Source organism: Aptenodytes patagonicus, chromosome 2, assembly GCF_965638725.1.
Source record: "Aptenodytes patagonicus chromosome 2, bAptPat1.pri.cur, whole genome shotgun sequence".
In the NCBI taxonomy this organism is placed as follows: domain Eukaryota; kingdom Metazoa; phylum Chordata; class Aves; order Sphenisciformes; family Spheniscidae; genus Aptenodytes; species Aptenodytes patagonicus.
The window spans coordinates 99,437,094-99,456,478 of record NC_134950.1 but is presented as its reverse complement, the minus strand read 5'-3'; the positions used below and the strand labels follow the sequence as shown (position 1 = coordinate 99,456,478).

The 19,385-nt window shown below is 43.6% G+C and overlaps 1 protein-coding gene across 2 annotated transcripts in view; it reads left to right on the top strand.

Moving 5' to 3' along the window:
• Window positions 1-16,621, top strand: part of ADTRP (androgen dependent TFPI regulating protein) — a 33,733-nt gene extending 17,112 nt beyond the window's left edge. For both annotated transcript variants that reach the window (XM_076330538.1, XM_076330537.1), the window contains 3 exons: window positions 4,844-4,959; window positions 9,880-10,031; window positions 16,281-16,621. In XM_076330538.1, the coding sequence (XP_076186653.1) occupies window positions 4,844-4,959; window positions 9,880-10,031; window positions 16,281-16,324 (312 nt within the window). In that variant the 3' untranslated portion in view covers window positions 16,325-16,621. The remainder of the gene's footprint in view (window positions 1-4,843; window positions 4,960-9,879; window positions 10,032-16,280) is intronic.
• Window positions 16,622-19,385: the final 2,764 nt, after the last annotated feature.

The following is a 19,385-nucleotide window of genomic DNA, read 5'->3' as shown; positions in this document are numbered from 1 at the left end:
GGCTTTGCACCCCGTAGCCAACCATGCGTTCCTCTGGTGTCTGCTGTATAAATACGCATCTGCTCTCGTAAACATGCTCGGTTGTTCAGTAGAAATTCCATCGTAATTTTACTATTAATGGACAAACTGGGCTCGGCAGAAATACGTGAAGTCACCAGTAGACTTGGGGATAGCAGGAGTGCAAGGGAAGATTTTCCCACGTGTTTACTAGGCCTGGGGTGTGTGCGTGCATGAGAAGGAAGCGGGGGTGGGGGTGGGGTGGGGGGAGGCGGGGAATAAGCTTTATATCCACAAAGGAAAAATGCTAAACCAAAAAATGTTCATCCTGGGGGTCCATGAAGTATCTGAGAACTGTTGTAGAAATCTGTCTCAGGAAGGCATTTGCATGGCAAGTTTAAATGGCCCTACAAAAAGCATGTCTAGTTAATATATACAGTGATTCTCTCTAACTCAGAATAAGCTAATAATCTATTAATAAATAAAATTGGATTAATATATGGCAAAATATTTTTAAAAAGATACAATTATTTGTACAGAAGACAGCACACACTTTAATAAGACATGTGCCAGTGTCATCATCGGACTTGGGAAGAAAGCAGCTGTCCTATGCCACAAATTCTTTTTTTTTCTTTTTCCAAATCAGGATAGATCCAAGACCTTTAACAAACTGTTCACAAAACAAGAGGCAGAGAGCCCTACTCCTTTCGCTGCTCTTGGAGGTGGAAGCACTCTTCCAGGCACTGGGAAGCTCAGCTTCAAGCTCCTGTGAATCAGGCAGAGCAGAAATATGAACCTACCCCTTCCACTAAACTCTTGGCTATTTCCAAAAGCAGCCAAATTTTCCAGCTTTGCAAGTAACTTTCAAACTTCTTTTGATTTATGGACCATTGAATATTTTTTCTAACTCCTCCATAAGTGGAGGAGCCCACCAAAAAATGACTAGTTAAGCAAATCAGCATTTTCTAAATCAACATAGAATAAAAAGAAGAGCTCCCAACTGTCTTTCGCAACCGCTACCAGTTTGCTACTCATCTGCAGTGCCAATGCGTGTGTTAGAGCAATGGGGTCCCCCTTGCCACCTCCAGCTTGTTGCTGCCTGTGACGGTATCATGCTGTCCGCACGCTGTTAGTGTGCTGCGGCAAGGTGCCTCTGGCCGTCATCCAGTGCGGTGCCGCTCACTCCTGTGAGGCAAATGAGAAATTGTAAATGAGGTGCAAAGCTCTGCTTTCCTCTCCTCTTCCCCCTTTCCTGCGGGATTCACATACTGTAAGGCAGCGCAAAGATGTATGAACTGAGAAAAAGAAGAAGTTGGCTAAGCAAGTGGACCACTAAGTTGGTGGTCTTAGTCATGATAGCTTGCTCCTGTCCGAAGAGGAGAGCCCCCATTGCTCCACACTTTCATCCTCTGCTTCTGGATGTATGCACTTGCATCGGCTCTGGAATCTGCACGGCCCTTGATAGCTGGTTCAGACGAAAACTGAGGCTGGGTCAGAGATGCCCAGAGGGTGCTTGGCAAAATCACACTCAACTTCTCCTCTAGCTTCTCCTGTAAAGGGCTTGCCCAGCTCCCCTAGGTGGCCATTTTCCTGCCTGCCCTTGCTACATATTTCCCAGTATAAAGCTACATCTCTCTCGAGGAAAACTGAGCCAATCACCCTTGGTCCTACTTGTGGTGGACATGGAGAACTTGCCCATCACAGTCATTACTGCATCAACCTCTCAAGCCTTTGAAACCTCTCTCATTTTCCTTTTCTCTCTAGACGCAACAACACATTCAGTCCTGATTTCTACTCCTGTCTTTGGACTGCTTTCTGTTCATACTTCCTTGCTGTTTGTGCCGTCCTTTTCTGGACATGCTCCAAATTATCTGCACCTGTCAAAATGGGGTGCCCTAAATCAGAGACAGAGCGCCAGCCAAAACCTCATCAATTCAAGTGGAGCAGCACAGTTACTTCCCAGGTCTTTCTTACACACAATATTCTTGTTAATACCATCCCAGAATGCCACACGCTTTTTCTATTAAAGCAGCATCATACTGCTGACTTGTACTTATTTAACATTCACTCTGAGAACAAAAAGCCCCAAACTAAGGAAATAAGTATATAAAATAACCCCCACCTAAAAACTCTTCACTTCAACAAAGGATTATTTCACCAAGTCACTCCTACTAAAGCCCTCTTAGGACAGCAATAACACAGCTGGAACAACCAGCTTATAGTTGTTAAAAGTGTTTAAATTAATGAAAAGTCTAGCAAGGACATTTCATGTATCCCAAAGGAATTTTGTAGCCCACTGGATGTCAGATGAAAACCAGGACTTACATCCACTTCGCATAACGGACAAATCCACTGTGAAAGGCTAAAGCCTAAAAGTGAGGACAAAGTGCAAGCTTTCCATCATTGCTGTCTTGCATGGGGCATTTTGGTTTTACTCAAAGACAAACTATTGACCACCTGTAGAAAATGAACTTTTTTTTAAATCATTCTAAAAGCAGCTTAACACATAGATTTCTGATTAAAAGACAGTTACAGGGATTATATATGAAAACTGTGTGCACCGAAGACGTTTTTCTGGTTAAATGAATCCAGGAATTACTTGTACTGATACAACGAGACCTCTGCTATCAACCAAGCGGGTTGTAGAGCTGAAGAATATCTTTGTGAAACAGAACAGAGGAAAATCTCAGTGCCAATGAGTGAGAGGAACTGGAACATCAAATAAATCTTTTCTATCTCTTTTCTCTGAAAAATGATAACTGAGATGGAAGGGTTATTTTGGTAGTAGGACAGCCAGGTATGAATAGCAGCTCCTGGGGGTGCGCGGGGGGGCCTGAGGGAGGACATGCAGCTTCCAGTGAGCTGTCACTTGGCAGCAGCAGACAAAAATGGGTATCTATCTGCCTCTTAAACAAATAGGTAAAGAATGTTTTCATGCATGCTGTATGTAGCTCAATGTGCATTTAAAGAATTTCATGTGTATTTGTGGCAACTTATACTATAAATATACAGCAAAAAAACTTTGACACCATACTACCATATCAAATACTCAGCACAGCTTCTGACAAATATGTACATTGAAGGTACTAGAACCACTTCTTTGGGACAAGAGGAAACTTCATACCATACACCCAGCAGATTGTGCCTTTAGGGAAAAACAAAAAATCATCACTTTGGTGTTTTTTTCTGTTTAAAAGTCTATCTTTCTCTGCTGCCTTCCTCCCTTCTCCCCCCATCTACCGGTGAAACTATTTGCTTAATTAATAGGAATTTATAGAATCATAGAATCATAGAATAGTTTGGGTTGGAAGGGACCTCTAAAGGTCATCTAGTTCAACCCCCCTGCCGTGGGCAGGGACATCTTCAACTAGATCAGGTTGCTCAGAGCCCCGTCCAACCTGGCCTTGAATGTTTCCAGGGATGGGGCATCCACCACCTTTCTCATGCTGAGGGCTCCAGAGCTGGACGCAGTACTCCAGGTGGGGTCTCACCAGAGCAGAGCAGAGGGGCAGAATCACCTCCCTCGACCTGCTGGCCACGCTTCTTTTGATGCAGCCCAGGATACGGTTGGCCTTCTGGGCTGCGAGCGCACATTGCTGGCTCATGTCCAGCTTCTCATCCACCAGTACCCCCAAGTCCTTCTCGGCAGGGCTGCTCTCAATCCCTTCATCCCCCAGCCTGCATTGATACTGGGGGTTGCCCCGACCCAGGTGCAGGACTTTGCGCTTGGCCTTGTTATATAACGAACTAGTGAAGTACAGTTGTTGCTATAGTTTTCTCCCATTGCACCTCATTGACTGTTTTTGCTGTGTTGTTCCCCAGCATTGTTTAGGCCTTTGTCCTAGGTATTGCAACTTAAAACTATCGTTTGCTTGCACAGGGAATATTACAAAACTTTTAGTGGGGCAATTTCACTCTAACAAATTATCTTCTGAAGTTGCCACAGATCAGCCAACAAGTTGAGGCGTTAGCACCCCAAGAGCCCCGCATTGTCCGTTTAACATCCGAGCCCAAAAGGACTTCTGCTGTACTCCCAACCTCCCCACAGTGAGGAGCATCCCTCTTGGAGGCAGCTCCCCACCACAAAACAGTCAGTGCCACCAGGCTGTCTGCCCTGTGCTGAAAATCCTCCGTGCTCAGACAGTTACCATCATAAAAGCCCTTGAAACTGAAGCTGCTTAATACAATTCAAACTCTTTGACAAAAAAAGAGAGAAGGGAAAAAAGCTTCCCCAGCAAGCTAACTCTTTACTAACTCTTGGTTAAGCTTGTTTGAAGTTCCTTCATCATCTTGAATCACAGCTAACTTAAGTCCTCTGTATGTTTACCACCACGTTTTTCAGTTTACAAAGAGAAGCACAACACACTGCAATTGCACTGGAGTAAATAATAAATGACAATATATAAAATACAATAACGACTTGAAGAGAACATGAAGGCAATTCAGCAATTGCTTAATGAGTTCAAGGAGGAGACTTCTGACATCCACAAGCGCACATAACAATAGACTTCAATATCTTTTGTACTCTAATGGGAATTACCAAAAAATTTATTGCATTATAAAATGTAAAAGGAAAGCTCACCTATTATAAAGTAACGCAGATCATTCTACAGGCAGACCTCATTACAGTACTATTTACAGCATACTAACGAGAAAATTTCCATGCTCATTACTGCAGGGGTACTTCTTCACTATAAAAAAATGAAGTATGCGCATTTGTATACAATTACATTCAGTATTGTTAAATAATCCTTTGCTCACGGGCAGACTCTTGAGCTTCATGATCAGCAATGACCGAAGGCGAGGCACTGCGACCGGTCAGTGACAGACTCTCTTTTCTCCTCAGCACACAGTTGTATTGCCATTTGCTGTCCTGGAAATCCTTGCCACGCCGCACCATTACCCGGCAAAGAAGAAGGGATTGATCCTATTAGGATTTGTCGCTTTTCTGTATATCAGTTGGTAAGAACTATGTACTTTAAAACATTTTCTTCAAGTGATCTGCTTTGTAAAACAAGGCCAAACGCTGTACTTAAATTTAAGTTCCCTCCCAGGCACATGGGAGACAACAGTCTGTTCTGTGGAGAAGTCATTTAAACTCCAGCTGAGACCCATGAAAACTATTTCCAGACGTAGGCAGAGCAGGTTTCTTCAAACACAATACAGGTCCTGAGACCATACATAGTATCTCCTGCTCTTCTAAGGCCCCTTATAGAAAAGCAGCTAAATTACCATAAACTCTGGGGTACTTCGAGTTATTTCTGCTGGGCTGGATGTTTTATTTCTACCAGTACCATCAAATTTACCTCCACTCGCTCTCTTGCTCGCTACAAAACCACCAAATCTCAAAGGTCTGGGGGGTCACGGGAGCAAAAGAGGAGTAAAACTCCGTTTGGTATTTGGCAGGGACACATGGCTGGGTTTAGAAACTTGAGATAGAAAATGATACTCAGAGCCAGGTGCAAAGTGACGGGTAGCAAGGAGGCATCTGCCCCACTGCCACCTCCCACTCCACCGGTGGACACCGCCTACATTTCCAGCAATGTGCCAGTTGATCTCCAACCTGTTGGAGGGTGATCCTGAGAGAATAAACTATATCTAACCAGGCCCCGCCCCAGCCCATAGCCATCCACCCACCTCCTGTGTGTGTGCCACGCACCCCTAGAGCTGGGTTTGCATCTGCTCCTGCTCATTGCATCCTGGCTGCAGTGCCAGGGTCTGGAGGCACTGCCCACTCCATCTAACTGTGGGCAGCTGCCAACACTTCAAACCACTCTGAGGATGCCTTATGTTGAGAGTCAGCTCAGGAATGGGTCTGTATAGTTTCAGGGTACGCTGCAATATCACTTTCCAGAGCTTGGGAAACACCCGGGCCCTAGGGTGGAGGATACAGAACAACTGGTCAGCAGGGAGGTGACTTGTCCTCATGCAAAGATTTCTGAGAAGTCACTAGGATTATGAGGGAACCCATCCTTCCCATTCCTACCCACCAGTTCTCACTCTCAGTTAGAGACTACCTTCAGCCCACCGAATGAAAATCTGGAATAGAAAATAAACCGCACAGATGAAACGCTCTTGCGACTTGAAACCCACCAGAGTGGCTGCGGAAGCAATGGACTTCACTGCTACATTACGTAACCAGGATCGGAGCCATTTATCCTAACCCAGCCCAGAGCCTAATAGGATTACGACCACGGCTTCCTAAATTCCTTTTCTATGTTCTGGTTCACCCAGTTGCTTAATGCCAGCTTTGTTTTGCTTGTTTTCTGACAGCATTAGGTTTTACTGTCTTTGAGACCAGATGGCTCTCCAGGCAACTATTGCAGTCATGTGTGCCATGCTTTTCCCCCAAAGCCCCCATCAGCTGAGCAATTTCATCCCACAGGAGACACGGGTCATGCCAGGACCCGAATCCTCATCAAAGGATGAGGATCAACACAAGCATAACCCATTTGAGCCCTCCCGCTATCTTCTCTGAATTGATGCTGCATGGTGCTGCCGGGGTCCTGAGTGGAAGACGGTCCCTTAGAGCGCTTGTCCCCTGTGTCCCAGGGCCCTGGTAACTGGATAAAAGATATTAGGATTTCAATAGTGTTGCTTTCTCTCCTCCTGAGGCAGCAAGTAACCTCCTGTCTGCTTTCTTTTTGCCTCCTTGTCTTGGTTCCCTGCAACCAGAGACAACAGCTTTCAACTAACAGAAAAAATTTTAGCCTGTGCACTGAAATCTTCACACGTGTACACATTTTACTGTTGGTGCTGCAACCTGGTGATTTAATAGCCCCATTTGGGCACCTTATGTTTCACAAGCAACAGAGTCCTTCCTAAAAGCCTCTCCCTGAACTCTCACTGTCTCCGCTGCGCTTTCCCTTCCCCGGTGTCGGTGGGCTGAGAACTGACTGGTCTTTGCAAGGCAGTAGAGAAACCGAGCAGCCGGTGACGCCTTGCACCGGGTACCTGCCTCTGAGCAGGCATTCACTAAAGCTTTGAATACCCATAGTGTTCAAAAAGGAAAGGTGGCTTTCAGTTGCAGGACACCAGGGCTAAGAGAACCGTTAGGCATGTTAGTTAGTTCTTGCAAGGATGAATCCTGCATCTCCTGGCTGCATTAAGTAATGCCTTACTCCTGGAGTCATCACATTGAAAACAGTGAAGAACATATAAATTTTAGAACTGGCATTTTAAATCTTAAAAAAGAAGTAACAATAGATTGCCCTTTCCCATTTCAGTGGTAATAGATCAGTATAAAATAAATCTTAATCTTCACAATTTTGCGGTGTCTTCGGAGAAAGGTTCAAACTACCTTTGCAAGCAAATATAAATCATTATAGATTGCACTCTGTATACAAAACTAAAGTACAAAAAAACCCAAACCAAATTAAACCTACAGACTGATGGCTTTCTTGTAATATGTCCATATTCCACCTCTATTAGCAATCAAAATATTCTTCCTTCACTGCATGCTCATTTTCAGTTCACAACCTTTTAATTTTGAATTAACCACAGTCTCAGAGAGCTCATGTGTGGCCAATATGTTCTTTTCTCCTTTCTGGATCTTCCCATTTAATAATTCCCTAGAGACGCTTTTTTTTCCCTTCAGTGAATGCGGTGGTCCCATTAACATTAATGGACAGGTGATGAGAGGACAGGATAAATCCCCCAGTTGCATCCAGCTGTACTATGACAGCACATGACCTCTCCCTGGTATCTATATGCTGTCCTCTATCCTATAGCAGTTTGGCAACAACCCAGGGCTGTTCTCTCAATCTAGCCTCCCCATAATTCTGGGCATTGTCTGCGTCTGACTCACTCACTGATAGCCAAGGTAAAATCTTGGTAAAAATTGAAATCTGGTTAAATGAAATCTTCAGAATAATAAGCCTCTGAATCCTGCATGTATATTTAACAGGTGATTACCCATGAGAAATGAGCAATATGTATTTGCAAGCTGTGGGGTGCGTTTTATGAAATCCCTAGCAAAAAAAAGAAACCCCAAAAAACTAAAACCAAAAACTGCCAACCATTCTGTGATCAAAATGAGTAAGTTCAGGAATCTGGAGGTATGCCCCAAGATAAAAAATCTGGCAACACACAGCTCCCACCAAGTCAGAAAGCTGAAAGGGCTTTAGTGCTCCTGCATAGACATTTGTTTAGGTTTGAAAATGCGGGTTGGGAGTGCTTCATATGAGGCACGCCAGCTGGCCAAATTGCATCAAGATAATCTAGTTCCTCATTATATAAAATAAAGGTGGTTGTCACTCTCTGTTTTACTGTTTGAGACACATTAAGAAAACAGTAGCCCTGTGCAGTGAAGAACTCATGCTGACATTTGCACGGGCTCCAGTTAGCACCCGGTCTTCAGTATTTCTGCTCAGCCTCTCTGTGGCCTTTTGTGCAGGCTTTTTTTTTTTTTTTTTAATTACTTAGCTGTTTCACAGCCCTGTTCGTTTGATGAAAGAACCTTAAATCATGAAAATGAGTCTCTACACTTAACATTTCCACGCTTAGCCCAGACAGCTCCACTACCAACCCCCTCCATTTCTCCACTCTACCCCTTAGGTGGGGATTAGTGAATCTCTCTTCACAGGCAAGGTAAAACCCCACCTTTTTTATGCCCTACCCCTTCCTTCTCTAACTAGAGAAAAGAGAAATCATCTTTTCTGACCTTTTTTTTTTTTTTTTTCTTAGCACTCTCCCATTCCTCAGTTTCGTGACACAGTTTCAGGCTGGTGGGGCAGCCTGTTTGTCACTTCTCTTTGAGGCGTGATGCTCAGTGTAAGGTGGCAGGCTGGGTGCCATCAAAGAGAGTGGGATTGCATTCCCATGTTAGCACTGGTGGTGGAAAGTATGGCATAGTCCTCAGATGTGTTTTTCTTTAATCAAGAATTAAACCTTTTAGGACTCTTTGGACCCAAAGGTTCTTTTTAGGGAAGTGCTGCCCATCATTAGAATGGCACGTCCTCATAACAATCACTGGAGACCTGCCCTATTTTTTATATTCTTTACCTATTCAATACAAATATATATAATTTCATCCATAAAAATGTACTTTTTCCTATATTTAATATATAAAGACCATTTTTATATTCTTAAGTCCAGACATTTGCTACCAGCCACTCTTACGAGCCGTAAACAGTGAAAATATCGGTGAACTGACAGACACTATAAGATGTTTTTTGAGAGAAGAAAAAGGCAGAAAGTAGAAGAAAAGAAGCCCTATAAAGCAGGCATATTAATCCTCTTCCTTCTCCTTCTTTCCCTTTTCCAAACAGTGCTTTGCAGATGGTTCTGGCACAAAGGAGCAAAGCAGCTACATCTGTTTCCTACCTACCTGCTCCTCCTCCTCTTAGACCGAGGGAAAAGGTGCTGGAGAATTCCCCTGGCCCTCTCGCCTCCGCAAAACTTCTTTCCACTCCCCAAAACAGTGGTCAACAGCAGCAGGGTAGAGACAGTGAGAAACAGTACTTTGCCTCCACAGACCCTCGAGATCTGGATAAGGGCCGAAAAGCTGTTGTAACTAAAGAGCCAACACTGTGTGAGAGCTTACGTGAATAAGCTTCACTTAGAATAGCCAAGCGCACATCCCTATTTCTGAGCATTTTGCTATTTTACTGTTATTTTACTGCCGTTAATAGCCAGTGCCACCAGGGTAACAGCAAAACGTTGTGTGCATTTCAACCTGCGCTGAAACCCATCTAATTTAGCAGCGGCTCAAGTGTGCTTCACAGCAAATAGCCCAAATGCCGAGGAGGTGTATCGACAGCTGAGCTAATTTTCTCTGTATCAAGATTGTTTTGATAACTTGGCCCTTCAGGAGTTAGAAAACATGAAGTGCTTCTTCTAATCGAATGGTCCTAACCAAAGGTCATTTCTCTCCTTGCCTAGGGTCCTGTGGATTTATTCTGTAACGGGAGAGTGGGTATATCCTCTCTTTGCTTTGTTCAGCCCGGCCGGGCTAGCAGCCTTTTTTGCCGGTAGCCTTGCCGTCATCGTGTCTTTCTACAACTTCGGGGAGTTCCTCAACTGTATGATATGGGGTCAGTCCAAGTTTTGTTTTTCACTTCTGTCCATATGAAAAAAAAAAATCTAAAATGAATTCCTGTGATTGCCTAGGGAGGTGGGGAGAGGAAGGGGGCCCTTGTACACTGGAGGGTGGCATTTGGGTGTCTGATAGAGATCACCAGGTCCTAACCAATTACTAACAGAGAACAAATCGGAGCAAGAATCCCAACCCTACCAGGTACAAGGCTGGGCCAGCTTTCTCTGATGGGGCTTGAGAAGCACCTCTTACCAGCATAATCACCAGATTTTGAATTCCTTCTCAAACGAGGGTCCAGAGAATCCAAATCTCTCTGGCTAAAACTCTTTCACCTGCATCGCATGGTGTTTGTAAGACTAGGGAATGGCACTGTTTACTGACAATTTATAGGAAGGCATTAGTGTATCCAAATGAAAGCACTGCAGCGGCTCCGTGAGTAAAACAGCACTTCAGAAAGTTTTTTCAAACTGTTGAGATCATCTCCCTTCTGCTTTGGTAGTGGTATAATCAGTAGTGATTTAAAGAAAATGAAAGGCAGCTTCCTTGAACAAATGGGCAGTTAGAAGAAAAAAAAAAAAGTAGTTTAGGAGGACACATTCAACAGGTGGAAGAAAGAAAGAACTGATGAAACAGTTTTGGGGGTTTGGCATGGGATTTTTTTTTTTTTTCCCCCCTTTTGGTTTCCTCTCTCCTTTTTCATTCAAGAGTAAGTTTTTGAGGATGAAAGTGTTTCTGTCAGGAAAACGTGTGTATTTTATTTAGGACAAATGTATGAAAATTTGCAATTTCTTAAACTGGCTTTCTGATCAAAGAAAAAATGCTGCAAAACCACCTCTGAAAATAAATAAGACAACCTCCCTCTGTTCTCAGGGAACATTTGATGCCTGATCTATTTTGTGAAGTCTCACATGCCTGTCAAGCCAAAGTAGAGTGTCTGTAGCTAGTCTCTCACCATCCGTACTCAGCTACCTAAAAGCAGCAGATTGACTTTCAAATGTGCTGAATAACCAACTTCACCGCTCAATACCTTTGCAAATCAGATGCTTGCTCTACATGTCCATGTTTGGAAGTTTTGGCTGAATTCTATTCTCGCATAAACATGATACGAGATGAGGATTGCTGGTAAATGAAAACAGATCTGCAGCCTTTCTGCACTAGCTCTGGTTTAAGAGGCGTCACATAAATGGTAACTATTACTAATAAAAGGCCACATCATCACTATAAGACAGTATAGGTCTTTATATGAGATCTGATATCTGATACATCTAGGTATCAGATTTTTTCATCACTGAGTACGTATTAGTAATGTCAGGCCTAGAGTATGCCTGATGCGTAAGTTGGAGATAATCAGAATTAAAATAATTTGATTTCCAAGATGTTAATTGATCAGACAAAAGGCTGTGCCAAGCAGAAATCAAATTAACTGCAAAAATTAGTCACATTTTGAACAGCTGACTGAATATACTCACTTAAGAGATTTCTAAAGAAACTGAGGCAAGCACTCAACTTTCTTTTCTGAGCACCCAGAAAGGCTGAAAAGCAGTTGTGATAGCATGAATGTAACCTCAGAAAATATACATAAACACAGCATACATGATATCCCTCATTGGCATCTGGTGTGTTCTTGCAATCCGTGGAGGCCTCCTGCGTGTGGTGGGTCTGCCTCTCCATGCATACTTGATATTTTTCAACGGAACCACAAAATCATGGCCTTAACAATTACATGGTGTTTTCATCCACGTGCAGGACACTCCCCCCGAGTTACAGTTACCCATGTTTGTGCAAACTCTTGCTACTTCACGTGCATCCTCAGCTCTTCACCCCCAGGACTGGCAGCATTCCCTGGATTTGCTGTACACTGATAAAAGAAGCTGCAAGCTGCACCCCAATAGCTGGCAACTCTGTGGTACCTGAGGCTGTGGTTTGATAATACGGGGGCTTTGGCAGCAGTAACTTCTCCATAAGCTCCTGCCCACCGCCCCTCGCTCCTTCCGACTCCACCACACATGCCTGTTTCTTGCAAGCAGGGGCTGTTTTCAACTCGGATCATTTTCCCGATCCATTTCCCAGCTGTGTCTCCCCAAGAGAAGGCTAGGACTTCCTTAAGCTGGTATTGATAACAAGGTCCCAATAAGCACTGAAACACAGCCAGAGGGAAACTATTCCAAATTACAGTGTGCCAGAGTCTTAATATGTTCCTGACTGAGACAAATCTTTGGCTCAGCATTGCCAGAGTAAAAACAGCTGCAAACTGAATGAAGACACGATTCCAACATACCTTTCTTCTCACAGCAAAAATGGCTCCATGTGCTTTTTTTCATCCTACCCTTTCCTGTCTCACCTTCCCATCACAATAAGGGAGATGTTGCAGTTAAAATAACCCTGCAGAAAACAAAAAACCCCACACACAAAAAGCAAAACAATCTGCGGTGGTAGAGGACAGACCTCTTCACCTCTCCATACCCTCCACACTGCCCACCTCCTCCCTCCCCCAAAAGAAAAAGCATGTGGAAGGGCACTTCTGCCCTCTCTTTTGCTTCCTGCTCAATCCCCCAAAGGCACAGTTTGAGTTACGGAATAATGCAATTGTCCACTACGTTCCTATAGGCAAGTCTGGAAACACCTTCTCCAGTAACACCTGTAGCCACCAAGCAATTAGAGCTGATGCTGGCGGCATCTGCCAGGGCAGAGAGCCCTGCCTGGGCTGCTGCAACCAGGCTTCGCCCCAAAGGGAAAGGCTCCGGGGCAGCTGCTTCTTTTTCTTTCTTTCCCACTTGAAGGAAGAAAGCTTGCCGAGTTTGTGCCCAGATAAGTTGTATTTATTTGAAGGTGCAAGAAGCGATTAACGAATAGCTCCACATGAGTAGCAAGCCTGGTTTCCTTCTGGACTTGCATCCCGTGGCAGGCTGTAGGCTGCAAATGAAGCTTGTCCCGCAGCATACCATGCTTCATATGGGCTCTCTTCCATGTTCCTTTATGGCTTCAAGCCACTATCACTTTTCCTAAAACCAGCTACATAAATATTTTACTCTTTTTCACCCTTAAAGCTATATTCAGTTCCGACTTATTCCAAAGTCTATGGATGGCAGCTTTCAGCTTCAAGCAAGTAATTTTTAAAGCTATGTCCTGTGCTTGACCAGAAAGATGCAGTATCATTTCTGAGAGCTGGAAAATCCAGGCTGTCAAATAATATAACCTTGTTTTTCCTTTTCAGAACAACCAAAAGATGCCAGACCCTAAATTTGTTTTATTATTTATAGACAAACTGTTTCATACAGTATTGGAGGTTTTAAAAATGTATTATCTCTCATGTGCCTCTCCCTCCCCTTGCACAGTTGGACTGGTGGTAACTAAGGCAACCCAGCTGCACAGCCTGAGAGGCACAGAAAATAGTACCAGTAATGACTTTTTTTTTTGTTTTAAATCCCAGAGTTTCTAGAGTACTAGACAATGTTGAGCAATACAGAAACTCCAAAGAGGGTAATTGGAAACAATGGGCTGATTCTTTTACTGCCATAAATTTACCTCAGCCAAGAATTTGGCTGCAGGGTCCGAGTACGATAGATGAACAGTGCGATAGCTTCTCCCATTCCCGATGGGTAGAAAACATCACGCAGGCAACTGATCTCATGCTACTTTGACCAGTCAAACTAGAACCCTCAAAAATAAATCAAAGCAGTTTTCCCTCGGGTTTTGCGCCCGGTGAGACAACCAGATCCTCAGGAGAAATTCGGATCAAAGTTCTCCACATCACACAGAGCAACATTTCAGGTGAGGTCTCATCTCTAGCACCAGCATTGGAAGATGGAGCAGATTCATTTGTCTTCCATCTCACACATCTGAAAAAAGCCCCAAAACAACATTCATCAGCTGCTTCATTTCAATACTTTGAAATGCAGGTGGATAGGAGCTATAGCTAGCAACAGCTACCCGCTCCACCAGTGGGGAGCTGAGGGACACTGGGCAAACCACTTGTGAGATTTTACAGCTACAAGGCCCCTGCTAAGTCCAGAGGAATGCTCATCCCCAGGTGGTGGAACTGTCCTTTGGGAGGGAAACAGGGCAGAAAGGGAGGCTGGCTGTCGGAGCGGGCAGCAGCTCCAATAGACCCATGCCTGGATGCTCGCTGTCCTCCAGAAGGGAAAGCTTTGGCCAGCAGCTGGCTGAGGAACACCAGGGTGGCAAAGCCAGAATTAAAGATATCGTAAAGCAAGGGATAAGGCAGTACGACAACAATAAGAGCCATTGCTCTCAGGAAAAAGAGGAAACTTATGGTGGAGTAACTTCCTTGTGCCCAGTGCATGGATGGATGTGCTCCTCCAGATCTTCTATGAGCTCTTGAATATCTTGCAAAGACATTGCTGAAACACGTTGAGCTAGGGCTGAGCTAAAGTTAGACGGCAATCTTCTCTTTAATGTATTTTTCCTCTTCTTTTTGGAGTACTTCTGCATTAAACGCATTTTCCAGAAACGTATAACATGTTTTAGGAACTGACTGTTTTCTCTGGGTTTTATTTTTGTATTTACGTGCTTATGAAACCAAGCTCCCTTAATACCTTGTAGTCAGCTTATTGGGAAACCCAGCCTATGTGACAGCGCATGAATCTGTGCAATACAAAGCAATGCTATAATATGATTGAATTCTCGATGCTCTCATTCTTCTGAGCAGCTGCTGAGATTGCAGAAACCCGAGTGGCAAATAAAGGGATGCAAAGGGCAACTGTGTGGGGTACGAAGTCGTTCTACCATTGTACTGGTACAGGCTTATGAACAGCAGTTTTTGTATGAATGTTAAAATGCTCATGTTCTGCAGGTGGTTATCAATCCAGACACAGGTTCCACCCTTCGTTATTACAGCATCCAGAAGGGATTTTTAAACTGAGCCTCCTTCCCAGAAGAGATCTTCATTTGTTCTATCATGCCTTTAAAAACAAAGAATAAGAGTCCAGGGTGTATCGATTTCTTTCAGTGAACAAATAATGTTTGTATCTACAATTTCAGTATATTACCAGTGACAAACAGAACTCAAATTTAAGAGGATCTACAGCCCAGAGTTTGCAAACTAAATATGAATATTTACTTTTGTCTCATCCGTTCATCCTAGTTGTGCCACAAACCTGTGATGGCATATTCATAGCCTTCATATTTGTCACTCACCCAAGCTGCAGTTTACCCCTCGGGTAGAGGAGTCTGGCTATTTAAAGGAAACCTGCATCATCTGTCACATGCCCTACTCTTGCTGACAAGTTTATCTGATGGTCCATTGAAGGGAGACCAGATCGGAAGCTCTGGCAACCCAGGGCTTAGGATTTCATCACTGGAGGCCAGATACTAACAGGTGCTTGCTAATACGCTGTCCCTGGCCTAATAGGCTAGTCTTTTTCTTGGTGGAGTTTTTTCTCCCTCGTCTTTAAAATTTCTAGTTGGTCAGTAAAAAAGACTTACAGGATCATTTGGGAAGGAAGACATGCTAGGATTTTGTTCCATATCAAGTCATTTGCCAAATGCTGTGCAGGCTGGAGATAAATAAAATACAGCAATCAGTGTTTCAGAGTCTCTGAGGTCTATGGACAAGGAAAGCACCTTTAAAAGAGGGTTCCCTGTGGTAAATGATCATCAACAGGGAAGAAGAGAGGCTGAGACAGTGCTTTAGATAAGAGTACCCAAATATATTTGGTTATTGCCAAATATATGCAATATATGCACCACTTGGTGCCCGACGGTAGCACATCTGGTCTCTAGCCGGTGCTTCAGAAAGCTGTGGGTCTTTGGTAGGTCCTCTGCCATCCTGGCCAGACACGTGAGGATGCTCCAGATATCTTAGCTGCAGGATTACTCGTCTGCTGCCCTTTCAGATGAGCTTTATTTTTAAAGCTTTTCACATAATCTTGCACCAAGATAGGCTTGTTTGGTGGCAGACAGTTTTTCCCCCACTAGCAAAGCACCATTATTTCCAAGGGATGTGTCCCACGGTAGATTTCAAATCATTCCTCAGTAGCTGAGTAATCCCTTACTTGCTAGGGACATCCCAGGCTCATTCAACTTCTGCCGCACTTTGGCATTCGCAGCTGGTCCAAGCCATGCACTCATAGCTTACTCCGACTCCCAGATGGGTTCGGTTCCGCAGGGGTGTTGGGAGGCTGGGGCCAGGTTCACATCCTCCTCCCAACAGTGTGCTTGATCTGTGAGAGGACTTCTCTCTTGTGCCTATTTCCCCAATAATCTGTTCTCTTCTGCCTCCAAACAGGAGATTCAATAGTAATACTGGACTACAGGCAGAAAGGCAAGTGAATCCTCCTCTTCAAGCCAAACAATCTCTCCGTGAATGCTGAAACCATGAAGTAGAGGAAAACAAATGCAGCTGTGATAAATCCTTTCTCCAATGCATTGCAGCTTCTGGTGAAGCCATTATGTCATCAGCCATATGGAAGACTGGTGGAAAATATGAAATGTTTGCCTCTTACATGATAACTCTGCAACTGCTATGAATAAGAAAATTGTGTTCATCTGTTTACACAGATTTCTCATCTCTTGCACAATGTACGTGAGGATGTGTCCATGGTTAAAACTCGTCACTGGTAAACGAACTCCCTCATGAGCTTGGCACCACTCTGTAGAAGACCTGTGAATGCAAGCCAGCTCTTGTTTGGATTACCCTTCATCAAGTCTGGAAAAAATTAAGAGGAGGGGTAATTTTAACAGTGCTGTGACTTCTAAGCTAGCTAGATAACAAATTGGGCTAACAAGGACTGTAATTAGGAATGTCTGCTCAGAAAGTTCACCATGAAGCCAAGTTCTTCTAATGAGAAACATTCTGGAATATTAATATGCATAATATCGCCCCTCCATTTTAACAGGAAATCTGAACGCAACACTTTCTTCATTTTTCTTGGTTTCAGTTAATCTTGCAGCAAAAGTAACCTAATTATACTGACTGTATGATTGCTTTGACAGAAAGCATGTTAATTTAAAGCACTGTTTAACATAAAGCTGCCTGCCATATAATTACACTCCATTCACATGTTTACTAATCTTGCTCAATATAGTTGATTTCAGTTATTAGCCTCAACATCTTGTTAACATCTAAAACACTGGAGATCTGCTTTGCAAACTCCAATAAACAGGCAAAAACGACAGTAGCGTAAGTGTTCCTTAATGGTCAACGTGAACAAGAAAGATCTCTGTTATTAGCCTTGCATTTAAAGGAGGATTTGAAACTAGTTGCAGTACTTAAACGTCTAATTCTGTCTTCATTGCCAAAACCCCTAGCTCAGAGCTACTGTGCATGCAGTTCACCGGGGTGTTATTGTCGTCTTTCAAATGCTGCTGGAGCTTAGTAAAAACGAAACACATTGTAAGCTGCCTGTGAGCAATAAAAAAAATAATGTGTATACATAAGATTGTTCTTCTCACATGTTAAGCACCTGATAAAATTCTAGTCTGGGAAGTTAACATACTAGGGCTAGACTGTAAACTAAGTCAACTCAATGAAAGTCGTGCGCGCGTTCAATAATTTCCAGCTTATCTAGATAACTCGCTCCAGCCAACTTCGCAAGGGGAATGTAAGCAATTACGCACACACCCCCCTCCTTTTCTGTTGAAGCTGAAGGAGAACATGGAAAAAATTCAGCTGAAAGATGCTGGTCAAAGCAAATATTTCAGAGCACCAGAGAGAAGAAAAACTATGAAGGGAATTAGGGACGAGGAGAGTTCAGGAGACTCCCTGTACAGGTTTGTTGGGGTGGGGTTTTTGGAGGTTTTTTGTTGTTTTTTTGTTTTGTTTTTGTTTTGGTTTTTTTGGTACTAATAGTCCAGTGCAAGCAGTTTAAATGTCAGAAACTCAAAACAAAGCCTGGGCCCTGATACGGAGGGGCACTTCTTTCCACGTCCAGCCAGGAGACGGACAGCAGATCTCACCCTTGGCTCCTGCTCACGCCAAGATTTACCTTTGGGATCTGGCATAGTGGTTTTCCTGCTGGACTACAGGGGTCCAGCAGGAGAGGAGAATCAAGGGGGGGGTTGTTTCTTTCTTTGAAAAGGGCTCAGAAGAGGCACTGCTCTCTCTTACATCCTGCATGGAGAGGCTGGATCCCAGTCATGCGCTTTGGGAAAGCGATCAGGACTGCCTGTCCCCAAAGCACAGCTGCTGGGATCTTGGGTTTGCTTTGCTCCTTTCTCTGATGCACACAAAGCCCTGTAAGGCGGAAAGCGTACATCGTTGATCACAAACCCACATTTTCCCTGTGATTTCAAAAAGGCTTTACTGAGGTACACTGAGTAAGGATCTGGCCTTTTAACATTTACACTAGATTTCTCTTTCCAGTCTGTTTCTCTCTCTCATTTTATTTTGAATAAGTATGCAAAGTCAGTCAGAACTGTTTATTTATAACTGTAGATTTTCATGGCTGTATAAATTAGATGTTATTACTGAATGAGATGCCCGCCCACTCACCCAGCGCAGCTGTACAGGAATCCTTTCATGCCGCTCGACGATACGCAGTCTCAACCGGGAGGAAAATGACATGCTCCCAGTCAGACCAAGGGACCGCTGCTTAAACCTTCGGGCGAAAAAACAGCAATTAATTTTTTCCGCAGTACAATGTGCAGTATGACAACCACAATTACCTAATACTGTTTAGACCTGCCACTTTTGTTTGGTAGAGAGAAAATGAAGGTTTAAATTCACCAGAGCAAAAAACCCCCCAAAAGAACCTACCCCTGGACTTTCTTTCTACAAGATTAAGTGATTTTCCTTTGGAGGGAGTGAGGGGGATGGGGACAGTCAGGGGAATTAAAAGTAAAATTGGTTGTTATTTGAGGCAGAGCACCATCAGAAAATAAGGACTCATCCCATACACACACACACAGAGCTATTTCCAGCAGAAACAGCTGGAATGCAATATCCACCACGATTAGGAGCTTTCATCTTAGCTCACACCTTTGTAACAGTTTACTCCTACAAAAAGCATAGGCAAGTGCTAATTTATTCCCTCCCCAATTTCCCACACAAATTACTTGGTTTGGGTCTCTGCCAGAGCTTGAGGGTCACAATCTGACCTCAATAACATAACTTAGGATTGTTCCAAGCCTTCAGTGGAACTACTGAAGATTTACTTTGATGAATATGGAGCCGGGATCTGGCATGCAGAAAATATGCATTTACATTCTACTAAAGTGTCTAAAATAGTTGCCCAGGGAGGCTGAAATTCAATTTGAGACCTTGTATTCACTTGGCAGAGCGCATAATTAAATATTTTGTGCCACAAAATTAACCAGAGAGTCTCAGGGGTATCGGTAAGAGGACACTTAGAATCAACCATGAGAGCCAAACTAAGACCTATTTCCCAGGCAA